The sequence below is a fragment of the Antedon mediterranea genome, chromosome 5 (assembly GCF_964355755.1).
Source record: "Antedon mediterranea chromosome 5, ecAntMedi1.1, whole genome shotgun sequence".
In the NCBI taxonomy this organism is placed as follows: Eukaryota; Metazoa; Echinodermata; class Crinoidea; order Comatulida; family Antedonidae; genus Antedon; species Antedon mediterranea.
Window position 1 is genome coordinate 26432129 of NC_092674.1, and position 23152 is coordinate 26455280.

General features: G+C 34.4%; 4 protein-coding genes across 4 annotated transcripts; 1 reads left to right on the forward strand and 3 right to left on the reverse strand.

Annotated features, from left to right (window-relative positions):
* Window positions 1-1135: 1135 nt before the first annotated feature.
* Window positions 1136-10089, reverse strand: LOC140049869 (acid-sensing ion channel 2-like). The gene is made up of 8 exons (XM_072094819.1): window positions 9848-10089; window positions 8303-8846; window positions 7507-7605; window positions 6935-7082; window positions 5881-5937; window positions 3573-3723; window positions 1788-1879; window positions 1136-1491 (listed from the first exon to the last, which is right to left on the reverse strand). The coding sequence occupies exons 1-8, from the start codon at window positions 10087-10089 to the stop codon at window positions 1310-1312; spliced, it is 1515 nt and encodes a 504-aa protein (XP_071950920.1). The 3' UTR covers window positions 1136-1309.
* A 1990-nt stretch (window positions 10090-12079) lies between these two features.
* LOC140050510 (acid-sensing ion channel 1B-like) lies at window positions 12080-14113 on the reverse strand. The gene is made up of 4 exons (XM_072095736.1): window positions 14045-14113; window positions 13265-13391; window positions 12662-12753; window positions 12080-12292 (listed from the first exon to the last, which is right to left on the reverse strand). Exons 2-4 carry the CDS (start codon window positions 13282-13284, stop codon window positions 12174-12176), a joined length of 231 nt encoding a protein of 76 aa, XP_071951837.1. The 5' UTR covers window positions 13285-13391; window positions 14045-14113; the 3' UTR covers window positions 12080-12173.
* Window positions 14114-15756: 1643 nt separating this feature from the next.
* Window positions 15757-19144, forward strand: LOC140049870 (uncharacterized). The gene is made up of 7 exons (XM_072094820.1): window positions 15757-16119; window positions 16601-16678; window positions 16780-17596; window positions 17885-18006; window positions 18386-18614; window positions 18707-18853; window positions 19008-19144. Exons 1-7 carry the CDS (start codon window positions 15757-15759, stop codon window positions 19118-19120), a joined length of 1869 nt encoding a protein of 622 aa, XP_071950921.1. The 3' UTR covers window positions 19121-19144.
* Window positions 19145-19323: 179 nt separating this feature from the next.
* Window positions 19324-21213, reverse strand: LOC140049269 (uncharacterized). Its single transcript, XM_072094112.1, has 3 exons — window positions 20902-21213; window positions 19834-20319; window positions 19324-19501 (listed from the first exon to the last, which is right to left on the reverse strand). Exons 2-3 carry the CDS (start codon window positions 20298-20300, stop codon window positions 19324-19326), a joined length of 645 nt encoding a protein of 214 aa, XP_071950213.1. The 5' UTR covers window positions 20301-20319; window positions 20902-21213.
* Window positions 21214-23152: the final 1939 nt, after the last annotated feature.

The window sequence follows — 23152 nt, forward strand, 5'->3', positions numbered from 1 at the left end:
TGATAGGTGCTCAAATATTAAATGTTAAAATAGAAATGTAAATTAAAACAAATTTGTAAAAACTAAGAAAATGAAATATGAAATAAAAATAAATAACCTTTTTTACTGAAATAATTTATGTAAAAGGGTAAATAAATGCAACAACGTACAATTTAACCACCTTTCTTGAAAATGATGATGGCTCTCGATGTGACGTCATGGAAAAAATTGTAAAGACGCTATTCGTGACCTATGACCGTTCTTTTGGCAGCATGATGCGCGCAGAGGAGAGGAGCAAAAGAGAAAAACGTCCAGAAAGTTGTTTTACAACTCCCTGGTTGTATTAAGCTATAATACGTAAATTGAAACAAATTGTAAAAACTGAGAAGATGAAATATGAAATTAGAATAAATACCTTTTTTTTTTACTGAATGAATTTCTTATTATTAATTATTATTTGGTACCAAATAAAGGATGTTATTTGACCCGAATCGTCTAATCAAATTACAAGATCCTATTCCGGTGCTTTTTGGCCGCCTACTCTAAATGCCAATAATTTTATTTTCCATTTGAGATGTGTTTATTAAATAAAATGTATTTTCTATCAAAAAATATAAAACTCAACTTTGCTTTATTTTATACTTTAACTTTATTTTTTAAATAATCGAGTCTATTATAGCTAGCGGTAAAATCTAGGAATCTAGAAAAGCTTTTTAATTTCTTCAAAAAATCTACAATTCATTTCATGAGTATTCTTTACATACGTCGTTACTTCTGTTTAAATAACATAATTTGTTAATCTCCATGCTAAAAAAAATCACCGGATCTCAAGAATACTAAGAATAATTCTTGGTACAGTACTTAGCCTGTATAAAGGTGTAATCAGAATTAATGTTCGTTATCACGAATAATGAAAAAAAAATAGGCTTATTTATACTGTTTTTACTTCATTGCTTTCGATCGTCAAAGTGATATATACTTAGATAGATCATGTTGTATATTACAAGAAATAGAACTGATTACTATTATGCTGTTTAATTGTTAATTGTCTGTTACACAAACATTATACGTTATTTTATGACGCAATACGCGTTAAATTTTGATAATACAGTTGCGCGTATGCGTCATTAATGAATACGACACCGACGTGACGCATTTAAACGCCACAAAACGTTTAAACTGAAACGGTTTCTGGTCGTTTTATAAAAAGCATAACCGTTTAAACAATTGTTTTTAATTAGAAATTATAGGCCACGTCTTAATTAATTAATGCCCAGGAATCGCTTCAGAAGTTTAGGTGTTACGCCTAGTAGTGAAAAGTGAAGATACATTATGCAAGTGATACAGATGTGGGAATCTGTTGGTTCTTCTTGATTTCCAATAATTTCGTCTGCTTTCTTTCACGCCTTCGTTTGATACGATCGACCAGATTCAGAATGGCAAAATCAATTAGTTCACATACTGTGATGGCACTTGCTCCAAGAAGAAGACCCATGTAACCTCCGATATCACCTGTAAAGAAAGATTAATTAATAAACAATAATATTAATAATGGTCCATGGGTTACGGTATGTTAGCTAAAGATCCATTTGTGAGGTTCTGTTTCTCTGTGGTTCTCTACTCACTAGTAATCAGGCCTACATGTTTTGGCCTATTGTAAAAATTATTATACCACCATAAGTTTCTGTTAATAATCTTTTTGAAAGAACCCCTGTTTCTAATCCTACAGAGCCTATTTTTAAGTTCATAGATACATGCGTTTCGTAGGAGACAGGTGAAACTTTTTAAGTCGGTAAAGCTTGGCTTACTTTGCAGGGTCGAGGCATCGTATGCTGCCACCTGCCTAATCTCCTCAAAGCTCAGCTCTTCGAAGTAAATCACAATATCTAGGTAATTCTTTCTGAAAAATATTTTGACATAATGATTTTATACCGTATCGCCTAACACATTAAACCAAAATCAGGTAATAATTAAAATTGACACAGTTTATTTTCCTTCATATCCTGGAAATTAACATAATGGTAGGAAAAAAAACAAAAGAATGATTAGGCGCGGCTTTAAAAAATTAAAAATAATTATAAAAAATTAATAATTTGTCGATGCTTCTAACTGTTTTTACTTTTGATAGTAGCTAGGCCTACAGATTTAGATTGCATTATTTTCTAATTTTCCTTTATTTTAATTTAAAAAATAGAAATGGAGATAACATGTTTTATAAAATCATTAGCGCTCCTTCTTCTCGTATCAGGTCTCATAGATATGCACATAAATAAATTGCATTGCCAAACGTAGGCTTTAAATTGCAAATTAGAATACCGCTAATTAATTTCAATAAGACGCTAGGCTTGATGATCCAGTACTATTCAATAAGATGCTAGGCATAATAATCCAGTTCTATTCAATAAGATGCTAGGCTTAATGATCCAGTCCTATACCCAATAGGACGCTAGGCTTAATAATTCAGTTCTATTCAATGGGACGCTAGGCTTAATGATCCAGTAACTATTCAATAAGATGCAAGGCTTAATGATCCAGTTCTACCCAATAAGACACTAGACTTAATAATCCAGTTCTGCCCAATAAGATGCTAGGCTTAATGATCCAGTTCTATTCAATAAGACGCTAGGCTTAATGACAGTTCTATTCAATAAGACACTGGCTTAATGACCGTCCTATTCAATAAGACGCTAGGTTTAATGATCCAGTTCTATACCCAATAAGAGGCTTAATGATCCAGTTCTATCCAATAAGGTGCTAGGCCTAATGATCATAAAAGAACATACAAGACAAGATAATTCATGTTGGACAAGAACGTTTTTTAACCAGAATACTATATTAAAGGCCTTGTTTCGTGAGGAACCACACTAATAACAATCATGTGGTTTATGGCTATGTTACTGGGTTTTTTTTTTTGTTTTTTTTTTTCTTTTTTTTTTAGGTATTGGATATGTGTATATAATTTTTTTTTAAATTATTATAATAGGACTACTCCTTTAAATACAGACGTACGATATTAGAGGCCGGTGCTTTCCATCCATCACCCTTGCCTAATTTATAGGGGAAATGGGTGTAATTCATTAGGTTCCTGTACAGGAGTTCACTGGTCCAGGGCCGTGAATACTGGGTCTATCTCCTCAAATAAACTTTATTCAAGTTCAAAACATGTTCATTTGATTTTGGGTTTTCTCGTTGAGAAGTCATAAGATTGATTATTTAAATTGCCATATTTAAATTGCACGAAATAACGATACCGATGGTTATTAATAACTTGGAATATTATGTGTAATGTTTATGCGTACATATTTTAAGTTTACCAAATATCATTACGTCATTCTTAATATCGAGTAAGTTCATTTCCTGTTTTATGATCAACCACCACACCTCACTCATCATAACGACCGTATGTTACCGTATGTCATGGTACATTTTCTAATTGTACTGTTATATAATTATTATGTATAAATAGAATACTGCACTCGACTTGCCAAGATAGGATCTCGTAATTATGATAAAAAATGCATGCCTTGAACACACAATGATGCAGCAAATGATAATTTAGATCCGCTGTATTAAAAAATAAAATTTAGAATTACCTGATGTGTTCCTCTGTTTGATTGAGGGTCACCTGAAGTTCTTTAGTGATGTGTTGGGCTGGCCAAAATGCGCTGGACACGCGTGATTGATAAACCTCACGTAGGCATGGTATCGGGCAGTGGCACACCAATCCTTCTCGTGTGTAATTTGCTATTTTGTGGAAGATTAAAAAAGAAAATTAAACAAAAATGTTTTTTTATGATGTAGTTGCTACTAATTTAAATACAATTTAAATTATCATCATTACGGTATACTTATTAGAATACTGTTTTATTAACAGCACATTGGAACCTACGTAATTAGTAATATTAATAATAATAATCAATAATATTAAAATGAAGAACCACCGTCAAAATGCCATATGGTGATTATGTATGGCTAGGCCGCCCACGGTATTTGTAGCCTACACATGTTCGAGAATTCATTACCCAAAATAATCAAAGTCATTACCCGTGTTTTAGTCTCCCAAACAATCAAATTTAAATCGTAGGTCTACGGGCCTATATGGTTCGTTCGTATAACCATCCATTCATTCACATGATACATATTATTTGTTAATGATGTTATTATGCATTTTATATACTATTGTGTAGATGTAACATCTTCAAAAACAGCTAATTCAACCTGATATTCATTTTAAATTACATTTCTAAAGCGCCCTCTATATCGTCACACAAAAATGCACTCAAGCTCTCTGTCTACACTATCAAAATAATTTGATAGTGTAGACAGAGCTTAAGATCTTTGAGCCAACAAAGAAGTGACGGTATAGGATACGCTAAAACCTGAATTTCATGAACGTATATGTTATCATGTTATCTATAACTCAGAAAACGCATTCACAGAGTAATATTTAATATTATTTCGTTAATTCGTTGAATGAAATATTAGTATTGTCATCTAGTATCTGCTTCAGACGTCTGGTCAAGGTGGGCACTGGACGAGAGAAGCCCTTGATCAATGTTAGGACCAATCAAGGTGCTTTAAAACAGTCCTGGCTTTGTTTGTATCAAACCTGTTAGTGGCTGTTGGTTTCGATTGAATAAAATAAATAAATAAATAATCAACGTACTCAAAAATAATACTGAAAATTCGATGTTAAAAAAGTTACGATTTTTTTATAGTTCAATTTTCGTTTAGTAAAATATATTAACTTAATTTTATTGAAACACAAACTAAATGGCATTATGCATTATGGGAGATATACTTCAGTTCATTTAGTTACCAATTCAACCACGCATTCAACGGTGACCAACCATGATACAAATATTTGTATTAAAGGAAGTCATACGACAACATCAAGATATCAATCATACTGACTGAATTATCGTTCTATACAGAGGGCGTCTGTATATGCATGGAGGAAAAAATAGATAAATAAATTTTTTCCTCCATGGTATATGTTTCTGAATTTTAAGAGGATTACATAAAAAAACTAGAGGGTACTCCAAGAGTACAAACCTCCGCCTACTGTAAAATTCCCCTACATAAAATGTCCCCGGAAAATATATATATATATATATATATATATCTTTTTTTAATTTTTTTTTTTATTAGGTCTAAGTGTAAATAGGCAAACTGCACACTACACAGTTGTGGATGAGAGTTTGGTGTAATGGTTATGTATCCAGCCTCTCACAGTTGAGATCGCTGGTTCGAGTCCCACTGCAGTTTTTTTTATTATTATTTTTTCTTTTTTTTGTGGACCTTGATCTTTGACCCTGACCCTACAAAATTTAACCACAATTATAATGATGAGTCATTGATCACTGTGGCTACGTTTGGTGAGAATCGAACAAAAACTGTGGTCTCTAGGCAGTAAAATAGTTTTTTGTTAGTTGTAATGATCTTGACCTATATCCTTTTCCACTCAAATTCGAACTCGTCCGAGCTTTTGAGGCATAGATCATTGTGGCCAAATTTGGTGAGAATCGAATAAAAACTGTGGCCTCCAGGCTGTTCACAGACGAGACACACACACACACATAAACATACAGGGGTGAAAGCATAACCTCCTTGGCGGAGGTAAAAACAAATACAAAACTAACAGAGTACGTACGTTTAAAACATCATATAAAAAAAATACACATTTTATACAACCTATTTTAGAATAAAAAATGAGTGGTATATTGCGTGTGTAAAGCCGATTTTCCCCAAAGCGAATTTGTTCGCGCGTATCGAAAGCGTCAGCTTATACGCATGTGTTTCATGTTATGTTTCTATCTTTCAAATCATTCTATGCGTATACGTTGACGCTGTCGATTCAAGCGAACAAATTCGTGTGTATATATAATGTTAAGACCTTACCACTTGCTGGCTTGACACATTCATGTATCTCCTTTGGGTCACATACACGAACATTACCTGAGAAAAAAATACGTAGAGAATATAATTTCCCATGATTCATTATTCAAAATGGATGTAAACAATCAATTTTTAATTATGAAGGTTTGATTTTAAGGAATCAATTTTAAAAATCTCTAGTTTACAGTAGTACAGTATTTTGTAATCATGGAATCGATAGAGGGCGCTAAACTGAACAGACAGACCAATATTGCATGTTTATAAGACTTCCCAAAAGTTATTATTGCTTTTTTTTTTTATGTTAGTCGGCGTTTCGATTTTTGTCTGAAAACTACGAGTTTACAATTGCTAGTCTGTTACTAGTACTATCTACTGTATCTTTACTTTTTTTCCAGTATAAGGTAAACTCCATGATACACATGGGCCAATTTACACAGACGAGCGGTAACAATATAGATCTATGTTATTCACTAATACGCAACGCGGAGCGGACGGGTGGTTTCCAGCACACGATAGATACAGATTCTATATGGGACAAGTAAAGGCCAATTTACACAGACGAGCGGTAACGGTAAAGGCCAATTTACACAGACGAGCGGTAACGGTAAGCGGTAAAGTTGATCGGAAAACGCAAAAATAGAATCTATGTTATTTCTTATGACCATTTACACAGAACGCGGAGCGGACGAGCGGTTGAGTGGAAATCCGCTCAGGATCGAAACAGATTCGATTTTGTGAAATTACCGCGCGGTAATTATGAATTCTGGCCAACCAACGATATGATTGAAATGACGTCATCTATCAACAACTTTTTTTTGCGTCCGCGCGCTGTGTAAATGAGAAAAGCCACGCGGGTTTTCGCTTACTATTACCGCTTACCGTTACCGCTATTCTGTGTAAATTGGCCTTTAGGTGGTTTTCCGCTTACCGTTACCGCGCTTGTCTGTGTAAATTGGCCTTAATGTTTTATCAGGACAAATTCATTGGCAAGGGCGGATAACACTAAGTTGGCTTGTTCAGCACCATTGCCAATCTATGCTACTGCTGTGTACAATACCTGGCATATTGTAATTCTTGCATCCACATTTCCCGATGATATAATCCACTCTACATTCTGTCTGACAAGCTTCTACGGTGTATTTAGCCGCATATTTCAGTTTCTTCTCTAAGCACTGAAACTCGTAAGGTCCTGGTAGATTCTGAAGCTGTCCATGTAATAAAAAAAAGACGACAATTAAGTCTTAGTTTAGTTTTCTAAGTTAGTTTATATTCTATTGTATTGCTTAAGCTTGTTTCCCACTAGAGCAACGCAAGTAACTTGACCAATCACAAGCTATGGATTATTTGAACTGCCGCGTATCATTGGTCAACTCGATTGCCTTTGAGCTTAGGTCCCTTGCATTGCGTCCTAGTGGCAACTGTATTCCGATTCAATCTCGTTTCGATGTGCTGCTATGCATTCTATTTCCAGGTTTCCAGGTTCCAAAATTTAGTTGTTTTCTAATGTACATCTCAACCCCAATAATTATTAATTTAATTACAAATTGTTTGTTTTGTTTTTGTTGTTGAAATATGAAATTGATTGAACCTGTTTTATTAAAAAGAAAGATAAAAACTGTATGAACCTACTTTGGTGAATTTCAAACTGACCAATGTTTCAAATCCTGGCGACACGGCAAATCCAAGCTGTTTGACGAATGGGTACACACCCTGTGAATGGGTTAATATCTGTGTAGGAAGACAACATATTAATTACAAATAAAATTAATCCGGGTTGAGTTGTTAGTATTGCAGTAACGTAACCAACGCAACGTAAGAAAATGCCCTTCCAATAATTGTGTTTTCCCCCGCCTGCGTGAAATCAAACCTGCGATGTTTGCAGCACTGTTGCGTCGTCGGTTCCCACTTGTGATTACGCAACTCCCAGCACTTTGCGTCAATACGTCGCTGCGGTGCGTTCTAGTTGTAACCACGCTTAAAATTAATAATTAAAGTCACCCAGGCCTACATACATAATTACAATAATTAAAGCTTGGTTCCCTCTCGATGACACAACGCAAATATGTAAGCGAAACTTTAAACCTTGGTTCCCACTTGCGACGCAACGTAACGCAACCTACGCAACATAAGCAAATGATGCCCTTTCAATAATTTTGTTTGCCCCCGGGCCCGCCTGCGTGAAATCAAACCTGCGATGTTTGCAGCACTATTGCGTCGTCGGTTCCCACTTGTGATTACGCAATATAGCACTTTGCGTCAATACGTCGTTGCGTTGCGTTCTAGTGGGAACCACGCTTAAGTAATTTCACCAATCACAAATGATGGATTATTCGAAGCACCGCTTGTCATTGGTAAACAAAGCTTCATAGTTTTGTATGTGGCATAGTGTTATATGATAACATAACGCCATATATTTTAACCTTACTTTGAAACCAGCTCCTTTATTATTCCCATTAAGATATTCATCTTGTTCCACGTTTAATCGCAATGACAACCCATAATCACTTCCGGTTTCCTTTACCATTAAAATGTTCTTTTCATCAGACGGGTGATTAAAGGTGTAGCAGACGCCAAAATCTGTAATTGACATCGTAAAGTTTTGATAAGTGCAAGGATTGATGTTTTTCCACATACAATCAATAATCATGTTTTCTTTCTGGTGAGCTCCTCGTATGATGTCAGCCGTGATGTTCCGATCGCTGAAATCGTAATCTGACCAATCAATATCACTCTCTGATGTCTGAAGGCTTGGAAACATGAGTCTCAGCAACTCAGCGTCCGTTTCTTTAACGTATGAGGCACGCCATTGGTTGTAATTGCAGATGGTTATTGCTGGAAAGCTTAGGTTCTCGACATAGTTCAGCGTCACCACGGTTGCCACCGGAAAAGCCGCAAAGTTCAGAATGTTTGTTGTTAGTCCAGCAATGAGCCAGGCAAAGAGCGCTATCATAATGAACATCCATAGCAATCTAACAATATGAAATATACATCTTAAGTTTCTTTTACGACCACAATGATGCGCCAAAATGGTGGGGACTGTCAACTACTAGGCACGAATGATTCTGTTTTCTATTATTAATTATTTTTCTATTATAAATCATTATTTTAAAAATAGTTGGCTATAGAAGCTTGATTTCCACTAGAACACGTAACGCAAAGATGTAAGTGCAACACCAGCTAATTGACCAATCACAAACGATATAATATTCGAACTTTCCTTGCCATTGGTCGAATTGTTCGTTGCGCGCTTATGTCGTCCTAATGGGAACCAACCTTTATTGCAACGTTTATCTAATGCATTTCAAAACTGTTGATAGATTGCTATAGCCTCATTTTATTCTAATCTTTAAAGACCCGTGACAAATCCTTCTCACTGGCTATCAGAAAATAGCAATAAATTTGAACTGTTGTTGTTATGAAGTACCATTATTACTCTGGTAAAAGAGCACTTTCAGTTGCCAGAGAATTCTTAACATTTATAGAATTTTAACCTTAGATCTCTGTAGAGAAGTAAATGGCAAAAACCTTATAGACTGATGACATATTATCTTTAACGTGGTATAATACATTATACACTAAATATTTTAGTTGAAATTTATCAATTTATTGCATACAATTTAATTATTCCATTCTACTAAGATTATTGTGTAATATTGGAGTTTGAGACACTATAGATAAAAATGGGGTAATTTACAAAGTTAAAGCAAAAATGTAAAAGCACAGATGAGACGTGTTTTTGAGAGAAAACTTTAAAAGGTCAGCAATGAAATATTCGTAAAATACTAAATAAGAATATCCATGACCAGTTAAAAATGTTCACCTATGCTAATACCGGTTCCAGAAACCACCCAGACATAATTGGCAAGCCCAATGGATGCGCGGTATTGGAAAGTTGACCGATTAATCATTTCGTAAGACTACAATCTAAAAAGATTGTTGAGTTGAAATTAGTAAAATAAAGTTTTCTTACTTTCTAAATCCGCTCGAATGTGAACTTGTAATATACTTCAATCCATGCAATGACGTAGTTTCTCCAAAATCTTCCCAACTTTTTCTTCCACCTATCCACTTAAATCGGTTCTTTAATTTCATACGTAGTTTATTTTCCTCAGCCTTGTCATGTATGCCTACGGAAAATTGGTTCCCGCTGTTATGTCTCGTTAAAATTGAATCGGCACCACCATTCGTAGTGCTCCATGCCCAAGGATTCATCGCTATTTTTCTTCTAAAAGCTTTCATTCGTAATTCTCAAATAAGACAAACGATAAAGGTTGCTTTCAGCAGCTCCATAAGACGAAAGAAATGAAACGATCGGTAGCTAAGAAACCGATGTAAAAACACGACAAAAAGAATCATGAGATGAAAACACATGTCACGGAATTATAGAAAATTCGGCGATGTGATTGGCCAAAGGTGTTGGCAGTGTGTAAATAACGGTAGTTGTATAAATCGCAGTTCATCAATACTCAATTAGGATTAATTAACAAGTGTATTACAATCAGATAATGGAATTCGCTGTTTAATTTTCCAATAAAAAGATGCCATGTCTCGGTTATACGTTTGTTTGAATGATGTTATCTTAATCAATGTATCGTGCCATGTAGAGTATCGTCGGTTGATTTAGGCCACTAGTAAGTAAAATAAATCGCAGAAGTGATGCGACACACGTAATGGAATCAGGCAAAAATATCCGATTTAAAGGGTTAATTGCCACTGGTGTTTAATGAATTTATTATTTGCTATTGTGTGTGTTTTTTTTTTTTTTTTTTTGCTATTTTGGTACTCTTTAATTTGGTATTAAGCATTTAACTTATTAAAATTTAAATAACAAGAACTCATTCGGTGAAAATCAATAAAAAGTAGTTTTATTCAATATATAAATATTGTCTGGTAATAATAAGCATGAATATTTTATTTATTATTTCCTATTGTGTGTTTTTGTTTATTTTTTGCTATTTTGGTACTGTTTATTTCGGCATTACGCACTTAACTTGTTAAATTTAAATAACAAGAAGTCATTCAGTGAAAATCAATACCTAAAGTAGTTTTTATTCAAGAAACACACATAATAAATATTGTTTGGTAATAAGCATGAATATTTAACTATTATTATTAATGATACTACGCGAAGAAACTAATCATATCTACAGTGTCCTTCATTCACTACTAATGTATTTTAAATGTATAAACAATACTAATGTAATTTTAAAATGATGAGAAATTGTTAAGTGATAGTTTGCATCATTATTGTCCAGAAGTTTCCCTTATGCTCTGCTTAAGCTCTGTCCACACTATCAAACTAGTTTGACAAAAAATGTGATGTGCCCAAATATGGTAGTGAGATGCTTAAATATGGTAGTGACATCACCATGTCCATATATTGGCACATCACACTTTTTTTTCATAAAGTTTGATATTGTAGACAGAGCGAGCTTAACAGTAGTGCTTTTGTTTGTCTGCTTAATCTTCCACAACATTTGAAATAAGCTGATTTCTCATTTTCTATGTGTTCTCTTCCATTATTTTCTTCAACATTATTTCATTATTCCTATTTTAATTTAATTGACTTGAATCCTAATTCTTTGTACGGAGTAATTAATAATGGTCACGACAGAATTGTATTTTGTCTTTATAGTCTCTCATACATTTAGATTTATTTTATATACATCATCGCATGCATATCTATATACTTCAGTACATCATAGACTGTTTACTCACGTCAAGTAATACTCGTAAATCTTAATTGTACGGCTGCTTTAATGTTATTATTGTCTGTTTCCTTTCTAAGCAAACAGAAGCAGAATCCGCTCCGCTTAAACAAACAACAGGGTTATAGAACTAACAACATAAGATTCAATATTGATCATTTTGTCGTATGAGAGGCGAATGGAGTCAAAATAACTATACTATCGTACATGCTACGATACTGACTATTTGGATAGTTTAAAAAGTCTATCAGCTTACAAGATTCAGTGGAGTTTGTGATTGTGATTCAGACGAAATCTCACCACACAATGGTTATAATAAGTATCAATTAAGAACAGTATTCTATTATTTATAAGGTTTATCGCAAATAGCGTGAGCAATGCATGATGGGAAGGAATTGGGAGCAATAGCGCCACCAGTATAATAAAACTTGATATACTGGTGGTGGCGCTATTGCTCTCAATTCCTTCCCATCATGCATTGCTCATGCTATTTGCGAAAAACCTTATTATAAATATTACACAATCAATACAAATTTTACGTAAAAAAACTCTCTACCAAACAATTAGTTCCCTTAGAATTGTATTTTGCTATCTCTCATTTTTCTTTCCTCGGCATCGGTAAAATTTGAAGCAGAATAGCTCTACAAATTCCAGCATAGTTAGTAAGCTTGCTCCAATACATAACCCGAAACTTCCACCGAGATCACCTGTAAAAATAATTTGAACTTTTTGTAGGTAACTGATGGCAGCCCACTAGTCGGCTTTTCGACATTTTGTCTGAAATTTAAATTTAAATAGTACACGTATGACACATCATATGTGCGAAAATATTTATCTTTTTACTAAAAACTCGAAACTCCGCCTAGAACCTAGACTACTCTAGTGTTAAAGAATGCAGGAAAGCGTGACAGAAGTGGACGTATGAAGCGCCATATATGCCAAAATATTTTCTTTTACTAATATCAAGTCAAAAATCCGTCTAGAACCTAGACTACTCTTGGTGTTAAAGAATGCAAGAAACCATGACAGAAATGGACTAACAGAAGACTTGTGCAGCAATGAGATCGTTTACTTACTGAACAGGCTGTTTATATCATAGTCGTACACCATGACCGAGTTTTCAACCCTTAATGATTGGTAGAAAATGTTTAGCTCTCCCAAGTTCTTTCTGAAATATATACAGTATATTTGATTATAATAGTGTATTCACACTATACCCATGTATTCCATATATTTCGAACGTTTGTTTGCGTATTTAAACGCAGCTACCTCAAAGTTATATTTCGTAAAATGGATCATATTTAATATATTTTCATTAAAGATTTATTGTCCCCCTAAACATTTTTTTTTCTTGTTGTTGAATATGCCATTTTAATGTCAAATAATAGTTATTCACTTTGACCAAAAACTGGATCGAAAAAAAATTATTTACCGGAAAAAATGTAATTTAATGCAAATACTTATATTGTCTGTCAGACAATGGTTTTTAGTTAAAATTACTGTAATTGTTTCTTTTGTCTTTTTATAAGTGAAATAACATGTGTTAGGCTTTTTTTTTACAGAAGTGAATAACTTTATTAAAACTGAAAAACGGCTTATTTAAAGTCTGATTATATTAATCTTAATTTTTCATGTTTTTGGAGGACAATACTTCTTTAAGTTTTTCATTTCATTATTACTTTATCTCATCTCTCGTCATACCAATTGCATCAGTTATGGTATCAACCAGTGCTTCCGCAGGAAAATAAGCGAAACTATTGCTTGTGATAAACGACTCTTCTTTACAAGGAGGCGAACAAATGCATGCTTCTAGACAAACACAAATCAATCATCAGAAACAAACATAGTATATCTTGAACTTTCATGATTGTTCGTAATAAACTCAACGTAATAATTCATTAAACAAGATTTTGTCACACATGGCGTACCATACCTTTACTTGAATCTTCAGTAGGAGTTTAGTTGGGAAACAATCAAAACGCCCACTCTGGTCTGGTGGTGGCGCTCGTAAAGGACAAGAGACTTCTGACAAGTCTTAATTAATCAAGACATGAGCACCCGATTATCTGTACTGTATCTACACATTGACATTATATAATCATGTGTGTTACATGTAGGCCTATCACATTTGGTGCCTGTATTAATTATGTTAAGATTTAGTTTAGGTTCGATTATGACCTATGACACGTCGAAGTGGATGCAACAGTACCACATAGTTTGCCTGTACACATTATTGATAGTCTGACAGCTTTTCGTAAATTGTAGCTGCGACTATAAGAATTATTTACCGATCAATGTGAATAATTATTTTGTGTGATTTGTTCATGAAACTATCCTCAACAGACTGCCAGAATATTATAGTGATGATATAATATAAATAATTTATCAAAGTTTTAAGATATAATGCTTTAATCTATATAGGCGGATGTGTTCATACGATCGATCCAATAATAACTCACTTGATGAATCTCGAATACACTCATTAACCTCTTCTGTAGCGCAGATTGGACCGTCAGCTTCTATAGAGATATATTACATTTTATAGATGTTATTATTATATGAATAGAAATCATGATCTAACATGCCATTGCCTTAAGCCTTGTCTACACTATCAAACTTTATGTGACAAAAAATGTGATGTGCCCATATATGGACATGATGATGTCTATCACCATATTTGGGAATATCACTACCATATTTGGACTCATCACACTTTTTTCATCAAACTTGTTTGATAGTGTAGAGAGAGCTTTAGCATTGTAAATGGGAGACGGCAAAGGCAAAGCCGATTCAGAAATGTCGCAAGGCGGGGAGGTGGGGCGGGGGTATAACATAAAAATAAATTACTAATAACACTAATATTTAAAAAGAAATTAACATAAGCAACAATAAAATATGAAACATTCAAAATTGGATTAATTGTTTGTAAAGTTTATAAATGGTGGTGGGATAAAGAGATTCGAGATTATAAGGGGATGTCATAAAAATGAAATGTTACAGACACTGTCTCTCTTTCTCCAAATGTAGGCATAATGTTTAAAATTCGCCCACTTAGGCCTATTACTAAATGATTACCTTCAAGTTCTGCATAAAATAACCGACAACCACAATTTGACGCCAGAAAATTAGCCTGGCAATTAGTACGGCACTGATATGTAGTGTAGCCATCAACAGTATCATTGGCACAGTATGGTTGAAGGCGAGATACCTAAACAATATAATAATAATTACTTTAAAAAAAGAGGCTATTGTGCGGTCCACCGTGTGTGTAACTTAAAGTTTTCTATTGGCACGGTCAAAACTCAAGTTATATAATGTATTAGTTATATCTATTTTATTGTATAATTGCAATAGCTGGTCTGCTCCCAAAATTGATACTAAACCTTTATCTGAGATTGTAAATAAACTTAGGTGGTCTATGCTTGGTCATATACTTAGAATGAGTGAAGATACTCTTGCTTTTCAGCGTTGGTGTTGTACACTCTAATTCAATAAAAGGCCGAATTGGAAAACATCAAACAAATCTGTTAAGTACACTTCGAAATGATTTATTTATCAGAAATTTTAAGTTAAATAATTTAAACGACTTAAGGACAACTGTACCGAGGACCATATTTTAAAAACGTATTAGGGGTATACATATGATTTCAGAACCATCGCGAAATCGAGGATATCGCCGCACGCGCTCGCCGTACAGCCGTCGCCGTAAATTGCTGTGACGTCACAGGTGCATCGCATAATCTACTTAATGAGTTTTCGCTGTTGTTACCATACAAAAGATAGGTACCGTCACTTCAATTGCTTATTTAACCTTTTAAATTACTTAAATTTGCCAAAATGTTTTCCTGGTATTTTGAAGAAACACTTCAATATCCAGATAGGCAAAACAAACAATAAAAAAATTCAACTTTTATATTTTTTACGATTTATTTAAAAAGTGTGTTTACTAGAAATGTTCGCGCTTTGCGAGACTTGTCTATGGGACCCGAAGAGTAGCTAGTAGAGAAACATGACGTATGACGTTCTGGAATCATTCAACCATATCGGACTCAAAACTTTTTCTCTGCTAGCTAGCGATTTTTGGGCCGTGTGCGAGCTTCCTCCTCCTCGTGTGTGTGACGGTGGTGTGATCAACATTGTGTAGAGTAGTAGTAGAGAGAGGGAACTGAAAATGCCGGCGTGTGTTGTTTCAAATTGTCGGGAATACGAAAAAGCCCGATTAGATGGAATACCCTTTCATACCTTTCCAAATGATAAGGCGTTGGCCAGAAGATGGTTAACTGTTATTAGAAACGCTAATTTGAATCCCGGCTGTAAGCCGTCGACATACAGAACTTTGCGAGTTTGTGGAAAGTACTTCATGAAGTCAGATTACCTACCTGACCCAAAACACGATCTAGCTCCGCATCTTTACAAGCCAAAACACCGCCTGAAACCTGACGCAGTACCAAGTATATTTGCATTTAACAAACCTAGTAGTACAACTATGAGAAGTGCATTTAAAAAAAGACAGGAGGCTGGTAATCAAGAATCGGTAAGAACAATGATGAATTTACCACCAGAACAATAATATATTAATAATTAGGCCTAATATATCAAAGTAAAATATAGGCCTAATAAGTTTTTTTTTTCTTTTTATGTTTAGGCTAAGCCTAAAAAAAAATTAACAATTGACTGGGCCTACTACTCTGTACATTATTAAAATATTACATTTATGATATAGGCCTAGGGATTTTAGGCTATGCCTAGCCTATAAATCCAAACAAGAAAAAATATAGCCTATGCTAGATAGTATTACTACTACTACTAGCTAGAGATAGGCCCTTTCTTAGTGCATTATTTTTTTTAAATGAAAAATGCTATAATGATGATTACTACTAACTAGGCCTACTAACTACTAGCCATCATTTGGTGATTGAGAACAACAACAAATAACACTAACTATAGTTTAAAAAAACAATTCTATTTTTTGTTACTGTGTAGAAATGGTATTAAAGAAAAATAAATATATTTAGGTTTTCACAGGCTCAGAATCATCGCATACATCACATGATGTCCAAGAAAAAAAATCAGTACATGGCAATGATGATGAGGTATGATTATTTATGGTTTATCTATCTTCACCAACTTGTGAATGCGTAGTGTATGTAATAATATCAAATTCTGTAAACTATATAATATTATAATTTTACAGGACTTAAATGTAAGCTTTTCATCATCACATGGAAATGAGTCGATGGGATGGATACCAGAAGAGGACAGTTCTTCTCCCTCTGAAGAAGAAATAGAAGTAGTAGATGATAATGTTACAGGAAAAGTGATAGTCAATGTTGATAGTGTGCTTGAAATGTTTAAGCGATGCCAAGAATGCGGTCAGAAGATAATATCAACAAATGTGTTATACAGGGGAGCACAAATAATTGTACATTGGCAATGTACTGAATATCACTTTGGCAAATGGGAAAGCTGTCCAGATGTTCGTGGAATGGCAGAAATCAATTTACTTACAGCCTCTGCTATTTTGTACAGTGGAAACACATATCAAGCAATTAATAATTTTGCTAAAATTCTTGATATGCATTTTTTATCATCATCAAGTTTTTATCAAATTCGAAAATGTTATTTGTTGCCAGTCATAAATGAAGCATATAAGGAACAACAAGATGTGATGATTGCCGAACTCATTTTAAGAAGTTTGGATAATGAGACTATCTCAATTTTGGGGGACGCCCGGTCAGACTCGCCAGGGTATTCCGCAAAATATTCTACGTACTCTTTTATTGAAGAGAAAAGTGACAAAATTGTTGATGCTCGGCTGATACAAGTGACGGAATGTTCCAGCTCAGTAGCAATGGAAAAGGAAGGTTTCATCAGAAGTTTAGAGTTTTTGTTGGGTCATGGCATCAACATCAAAACAATCACAACTGACAGATCACCATCAATCAGAAAAGTTATGAAGGACGAATACTGGGAGATATCACATCAGCTTGATTGCTGGCATGTTTGTAAAGGTATGATTAATACAGTAAAATAATTTTCTAACAAACTAAAACCAAATTAAATCCTTCATTTTTTTTACTCTCATCAGTATATAAATAAGCACCATATACATATTGTACAAATGAGCATTATATGAGTTTGCTCTAATCTATCTCATCTCACACAGTGTAATTTCAATTGACACTTCTTCTAGTCTACTAGTGTAGCACCAGCGAGTACAGTATATACTGTAATCATGTTTGTAAAGTTCATAAATTGTTTTACTAATACTATATTGTATATTTTATCAAATATTTCAGGCATTAAAAAGAAAGTCTTGGCAAGTGGTAAAAAGAAGGGAAATGAGCACCTATTATTGTGGACCAAGAGCATAACAAACCATTTGTGGTTCTGTTGTGCAACTTGTAAAGGTGATGTCCAGGTATGACCACTAGTGAATTTTTTTTTCAATCGACAGGGGTGAAGAGGAAAAGCAAAAGTAATGAAACTCTCATCTTGTGATGTGCTTAACAAGCCCTGTCAATATACTGTAAACAAAACAAAAATATATATTTATGTACATCATCATATTGATAATTGATATATAAAATACTCAAAATTAAAAAATCAGTTCTGCTTTATACTGTGTTTATTATTAATAAGTACTATATAATTAATACAGAAATAAAAATAAAGTTGTGTCCAATAAAAAATATTGCAGTACTATATAAACTGCTCTTATACTAGTATAAAAGAAAAAAGAGCACCATCATCATCATTCTCTAAATTGAGCTTTACACTATTTTTTTACTAATGTTTAGGTACTCAAAAACAGGTGGAAATCAATTTTAAATCACGTGGTAAATGTTCACAGATGGGAGGAAGATGGGATTGAGAATACCTGTGCACACAGTGCCCTAACAGAAGAAGAAGCAGAAAGCAAGATATGGCTAGAATATGATTCGCCAGCCTATGATGCTTTGAAAAAAATTGTACTGGATAAAAGATTAGATAATGATCTTGGTCAACTTGGAGAATTTAAGCATACTGGTGGGTGTGAAATGTTTTTTGTGTAGACAATAAGAATTAAACGTTAGTGTAAAACCCATTTTACTTACTCACTGCTCAATTCTTCAATTCAGGTACCTTAGAGTCCTATCATGCCTCGTACACCAAGTTTGCCCCAAAACGAATTCACTTTCATTATGGTTCTATGCAAGGCAGGACTCAGCTAGCAGTTATAGATCATAATGCTAATGTTGGCAGGAAACAGGCACAAACAATTGCAGGTAATACTTATAATGCATGTAATAAAATAATACGACACTTTAAGTTAATATACAACATTTTATTATATTCTCTGTTCACCCATGTCTAAACTGTCTAGTCCAGCTACATAATAGGCCTATTAAAAATGATTTGTTTTTCTGAATTTAATTGTAGGTGATCTTCGATACAAAATGGTTTGCCCAAAAAAATTTATGAAGCTAAAAAATATGATTACGTTGTTGATCTGGTTGAGAAGACGCTACAGAGACGAATGGACCCAGGTATAAGGTACAAATATACAGAATCTGCAGTGCCTCTTCCAGAATTACCAAAAAACATCTCAAAGCAGGAACAACCTTCTAAAGATTTATTAATAAATGAATATTGTCAAAGAACCGAGCAAATTATGGATAATCAGTAGATGATTATGATGGTGATGATTTAAATACTGTTGTTATACAAAGTTTATTTTTCAGTTTAATCGAACAAATTATGCATCATCAGTAGCAGGCCAAGAAAAACCTTTGTATGTTCCATCAGGTGAAGGAAACTTTTCTCTAATTTTCTTGACCAAACAAGCTGGCAATACCATTCTGTTCTTGTAGCCTAGTTTTTCACCTTGTAGAATCCATTGTAGTACAACTCTGTAAGCTACAAGGCGGTATTGTCTGATAATTTAAAAAAATGAATGACTTTAGCTAAGTCTGTTAAAAATAAAAAGTGCCATGTTTTCTATATTTTGTTTTACTCACTGCTTGTTGATATCTAGTATTCTATATAGTAATTGGTTATTAGAGTGACTTTTGAAAACATGGTCATGCAAAACAGATTTAGTGGTCAAATGTATTTTTAAAAACAAAACATATTCTTGTGCTTATAGAGTAGTTCTCTTGAGTTTAACACAATGGAACTAGCGGCAAAATGAATGTATTATGTAGAAAGAATAAAAAAAATAAATAAAGGAAGAAAGATATCTTGAATAAAAAACCAAAAGCCTTACTCATTATTTAGTTGGCCATGTAGGCCCCTTGGTTTCGGAAATTGTTTCCAGTTGTGTCGATGACTTCGAAAAAATGTTGTCAAAACACTTGTATTTAAGTGTGCTTCAAGATCACAATGAGATGTAATGCACCGTAATAATAAATCGTCATCTTTTTCCATTGGAGTTGTAGTAGGCCTCTCTCTCTCTAACAAAGACAATGTTTGTTGAACTTCATTGCAACATACACATTCGTCTTCCGTTGCCATTGGTGTACAAAAACCACATGTACACCAAAAACTGTCATTCAGTCTACTTACTAAAGCAGTTGGCAGGGGTGCAACTGCACTATTATTCTTCTCCTTTCTTCTGCGCTCTATCTCGGTTGGTGAGTATTGTGGTTCAAATAAATATGGTTTTGGAACAGAATAAAAAATATCGTCGTCACTTCCATACTCTTCTTCTTCTGTTTCATGCACTTCAGCCATGTTTTATCGTTATATGTGTCTATGATGAAATTAAATGAGAGTATTAAATTGGGCTATATTAAATACCGATTTGATATGCACTGCCTAGTAGGCCCTGGGTCTACCTAGTAGTATTCAATCCATCTGCCTAACCCTTCCTCTAGCTGGGCACAATATGATTATGAGTGAGGATTTCGAGTAAAATATTATTAATATTATTATAATAAGTTCATGAATTTTTAGGCGTTCATAAACGGCGGCCATGCCCCACCCACCATGCCATGGCCAAAGGCCCAAAATAATCAGACCCACTCTAAGCTAGTAGTAGAGTACTACTAGGCCTAGGCTGGTACTAGGTAGGCATAGTACTATACTAGGCTCTTGCGCATATCAATTAGTAGCCTATTTATTATAGGCCTAGCCTAGTAGAATAGGCTTACCCAGACTCCTACTAGGACTAGGCTAGGCATATATATAAAAGAAAACAGCGGCAGCAGAGCCAGAGCAGAGGGGACCTAGCTAGGCCTAGGCCTAGGGTTAGGCCTAGTTTTGTTTTCCAAAATTGAAATTACGAGACCCTGACACAAAAACAAACATAATCTAATTTTTTTTTTAAACTTACGTGATAAGCCCACGATCAATGCTAAAAAACTTGTCTGGAAAAATTACAACTATCTCACACACAGAGTTTACCACATCACCACACGTCACATACACACCACCACCACACAGCAGCAGCAGAGAAAAAGTTTTGAGTCCGATATGGTTGAATGATTCCAGAACGTCATACGTCATGTTTCTACTAGCTACTCTTCGGGTCCCATAGACAAGTCTCGCAAAGCGCGAACATTTCTAGTAAACACACTTTTTAAATAAATCGTAAAAAATATAAAAGTTGAATTGTTTTATTGTTTGTTTTGTCTATCTGGATATTGAAGTGTTTCTTCAAAATACCAGGAAAACATTTTGGCAAATTTAAGTAATTTAAAAGGTTAAATAAGCAATTAAAGTGACGGTACCTATCTATTGTATGGTAACAACAGCGAAAACTCATTAAGTAGATTATGCGATGCACCTGTGACGTCACAGCAATTTACGGCGACGGCTGTACGGCGAGCGCGTGCGGCGATATCCTCGATTTCGCGATGGTTCTGAAATCATATGTATACCCCTAATACGTTTTTAAAATATGGTCCTCGGTACAGTTGTCCTTTAATTCATTTGCGTGAGATTGCCAGCAACAGAAATAAGTGGCTTTTGTTATTTTGAATCATTATTTGTACGTTATTTTATATTTTTTGTTGTTGTAAGAAGCATGCATGTAAGAACGCAGTGCGTGGTTTTGTTACATTTTTTGGAAAATAAAGTTCCTATATATAGGCACGGTCGACCGTGTTTGTGTAAATTAGTATGTAACCGTAAAATAAGTCGATATGCCTACCTAATGTGTACATCTTTCGGCACGGCTTATTTACTGTACGTGTAAGTTATACTATTTAAAAGTTCCGCTAGGCGACGACTTTCCAAGAGGACACAGAAAGTTTTACTCTATAAGAGTGTCACAGTGTGACGTCACAACGATAGAGGGCACTGCATGGTTGCTAGCGCCAGAGCCATGGCTCTGGCTAGCGCAACCAAAAATGCGTTCAATGCTACTCTATGTTGATAAACTGTATAGATCTGTATTTCTATCGAATTATGTATCTTTAGCTTGATTTTTTTAAACTTAAACTGTAGTTGAAGAATAAATAGATTAAAACAAATCTTTAGTGATCTTTTAAAATTTTAGTCTGGTTTTATTGAAAATTATTAAGTTTTAAAATGACTACTTCAATAGGCCTAAGCCGATTCCAAACCATTGGTGATCTGAGAATCACTCAGGCAGGTTGAACGCTATTCTATACATACCGATTGCTTTCGAATGCTAACACGTGTCATCATGGCAGGTGAAATAAAAAACGAACGTTCCAACATCTCATCTGGATTTTCGCGTGGGCTGTGCAATAAAATCTTTAAGAAAATATATACAACATGATGAAATGATGAGCATTATATAGTCTGGGTTCCAGACGGAGTGTTGTCTTAATTAGTAAAATGATAATATTTTTGCACATATGGCGTTTCATACGTATACTACTTGAGCTTTGATACTATTTTCAGACAAAAATGAATACAAAATTAAAGATACAATGAATATAGACTTGGGGAATGTCTAGATGAGCATGAGAAAGAGAAAAAAGTGTTTTGGCAGAGCAAGAAGAAGTGTAAGAAAAGGAGAGAACATGCGAATGAGGAGGAGGAGGATAATGAAGAGGAGAATGAACAATAGGAGCAGGAAAGGAGGATGGAGAAGGTAGAGGAGATGTTATAAATACTACCAACTGTCAAGCTGAAGAGTTAGAATGTTTCTATTAGTTTCAGAATAGTATCCAAGCTCAAGTAGTATACGTATGAAACGCCATATGTGCCAAAATATTTATCGTTTTACTAATCAAAATACTCATTATTGTTATAATTACCCTAAATCCAGCAGAAAAATCTTTCACAGGTAAGTATTTTTCCTGCTCAACATTAAGCCGTAACCACAGTCCGTTCTGACTTCCACTCCCTCTTACTTGCAGAGGAGGACTACTTGAATTCAAGGCAGAGTTGAATGTATAACAGATACCGGCGTTTGTAACCACTTCCGTGAAATTGTCATAATTGCATGGGTATTCCGAAAGCCACAAGCAGTCTATAATCATATCCTTGATATCGTGAGATGCACGACGAAGCTCGTCCAAATAGCTCGTCGATTCATTACCAACTTTTCTTTCACTTTTAGCGATTAGCGACGTTAAAGGATCGCCATCTAATGGCCACGTGTCTGAGTC

Coding starts and splice junctions, on each gene's coding strand:
- LOC140049869 (XM_072094819.1), bottom strand. CDS start 10,089: ATGAATCCTTGGGCATGGAGCACTACGAATGGTGGTGCCGATTCAATT. Junction 5,938..6,934: donor CAAGAATTACAATATGCCAG/GTATTGTACACA, acceptor TTTTTTTCTCAG/GTAATGTTCGTGTATGTGAC. Junction 1,880..3,572: donor CAAACAGAGGAACACATCAG/GTAATTCTAAAT, acceptor AATATTTTTCAG/AAAGAATTACCTAGATATTG.
- LOC140050510 (XM_072095736.1), bottom strand. CDS start 13,284: ATGACGAGAGATGAGATAAA. Junction 12,754..13,264: donor ATGACGAGAGATGAGATAAA/GTAATAATGAAA, acceptor TATATATTTCAG/AAAGAACTTGGGAGAGCTAA. Junction 12,293..12,661: donor TGATATAAACAGCCTGTTCA/GTAAGTAAACGA, acceptor TTATTTTTACAG/GTGATCTCGGTGGAAGTTTC.
- LOC140049870 (XM_072094820.1), top strand. CDS start 15,757: ATGCCGGCGTGTGTTGTTTCAAATTGTCGGGAATACGAAAAAGCCCGA. Junction 17,597..17,884: donor TTGCTGGCATGTTTGTAAAG/GTATGATTAATA, acceptor CAAATATTTCAG/GCATTAAAAAGAAAGTCTTG. Junction 18,007..18,385: donor CTTGTAAAGGTGATGTCCAG/GTATGACCACTA, acceptor ACTAATGTTTAG/GTACTCAAAAACAGGTGGAA.
- LOC140049269 (XM_072094112.1), bottom strand. CDS start 20,300: ATGGCTGAAGTGCATGAAACAGAAGAAGAAGAGTATGGAAGTGACGAC. Junction 19,502..19,833: donor CATGGCCAACTAAATAATGA/GTAAGGCTTTTG, acceptor TTAAATTATCAG/ACAATACCGCCTTGTAGCTT.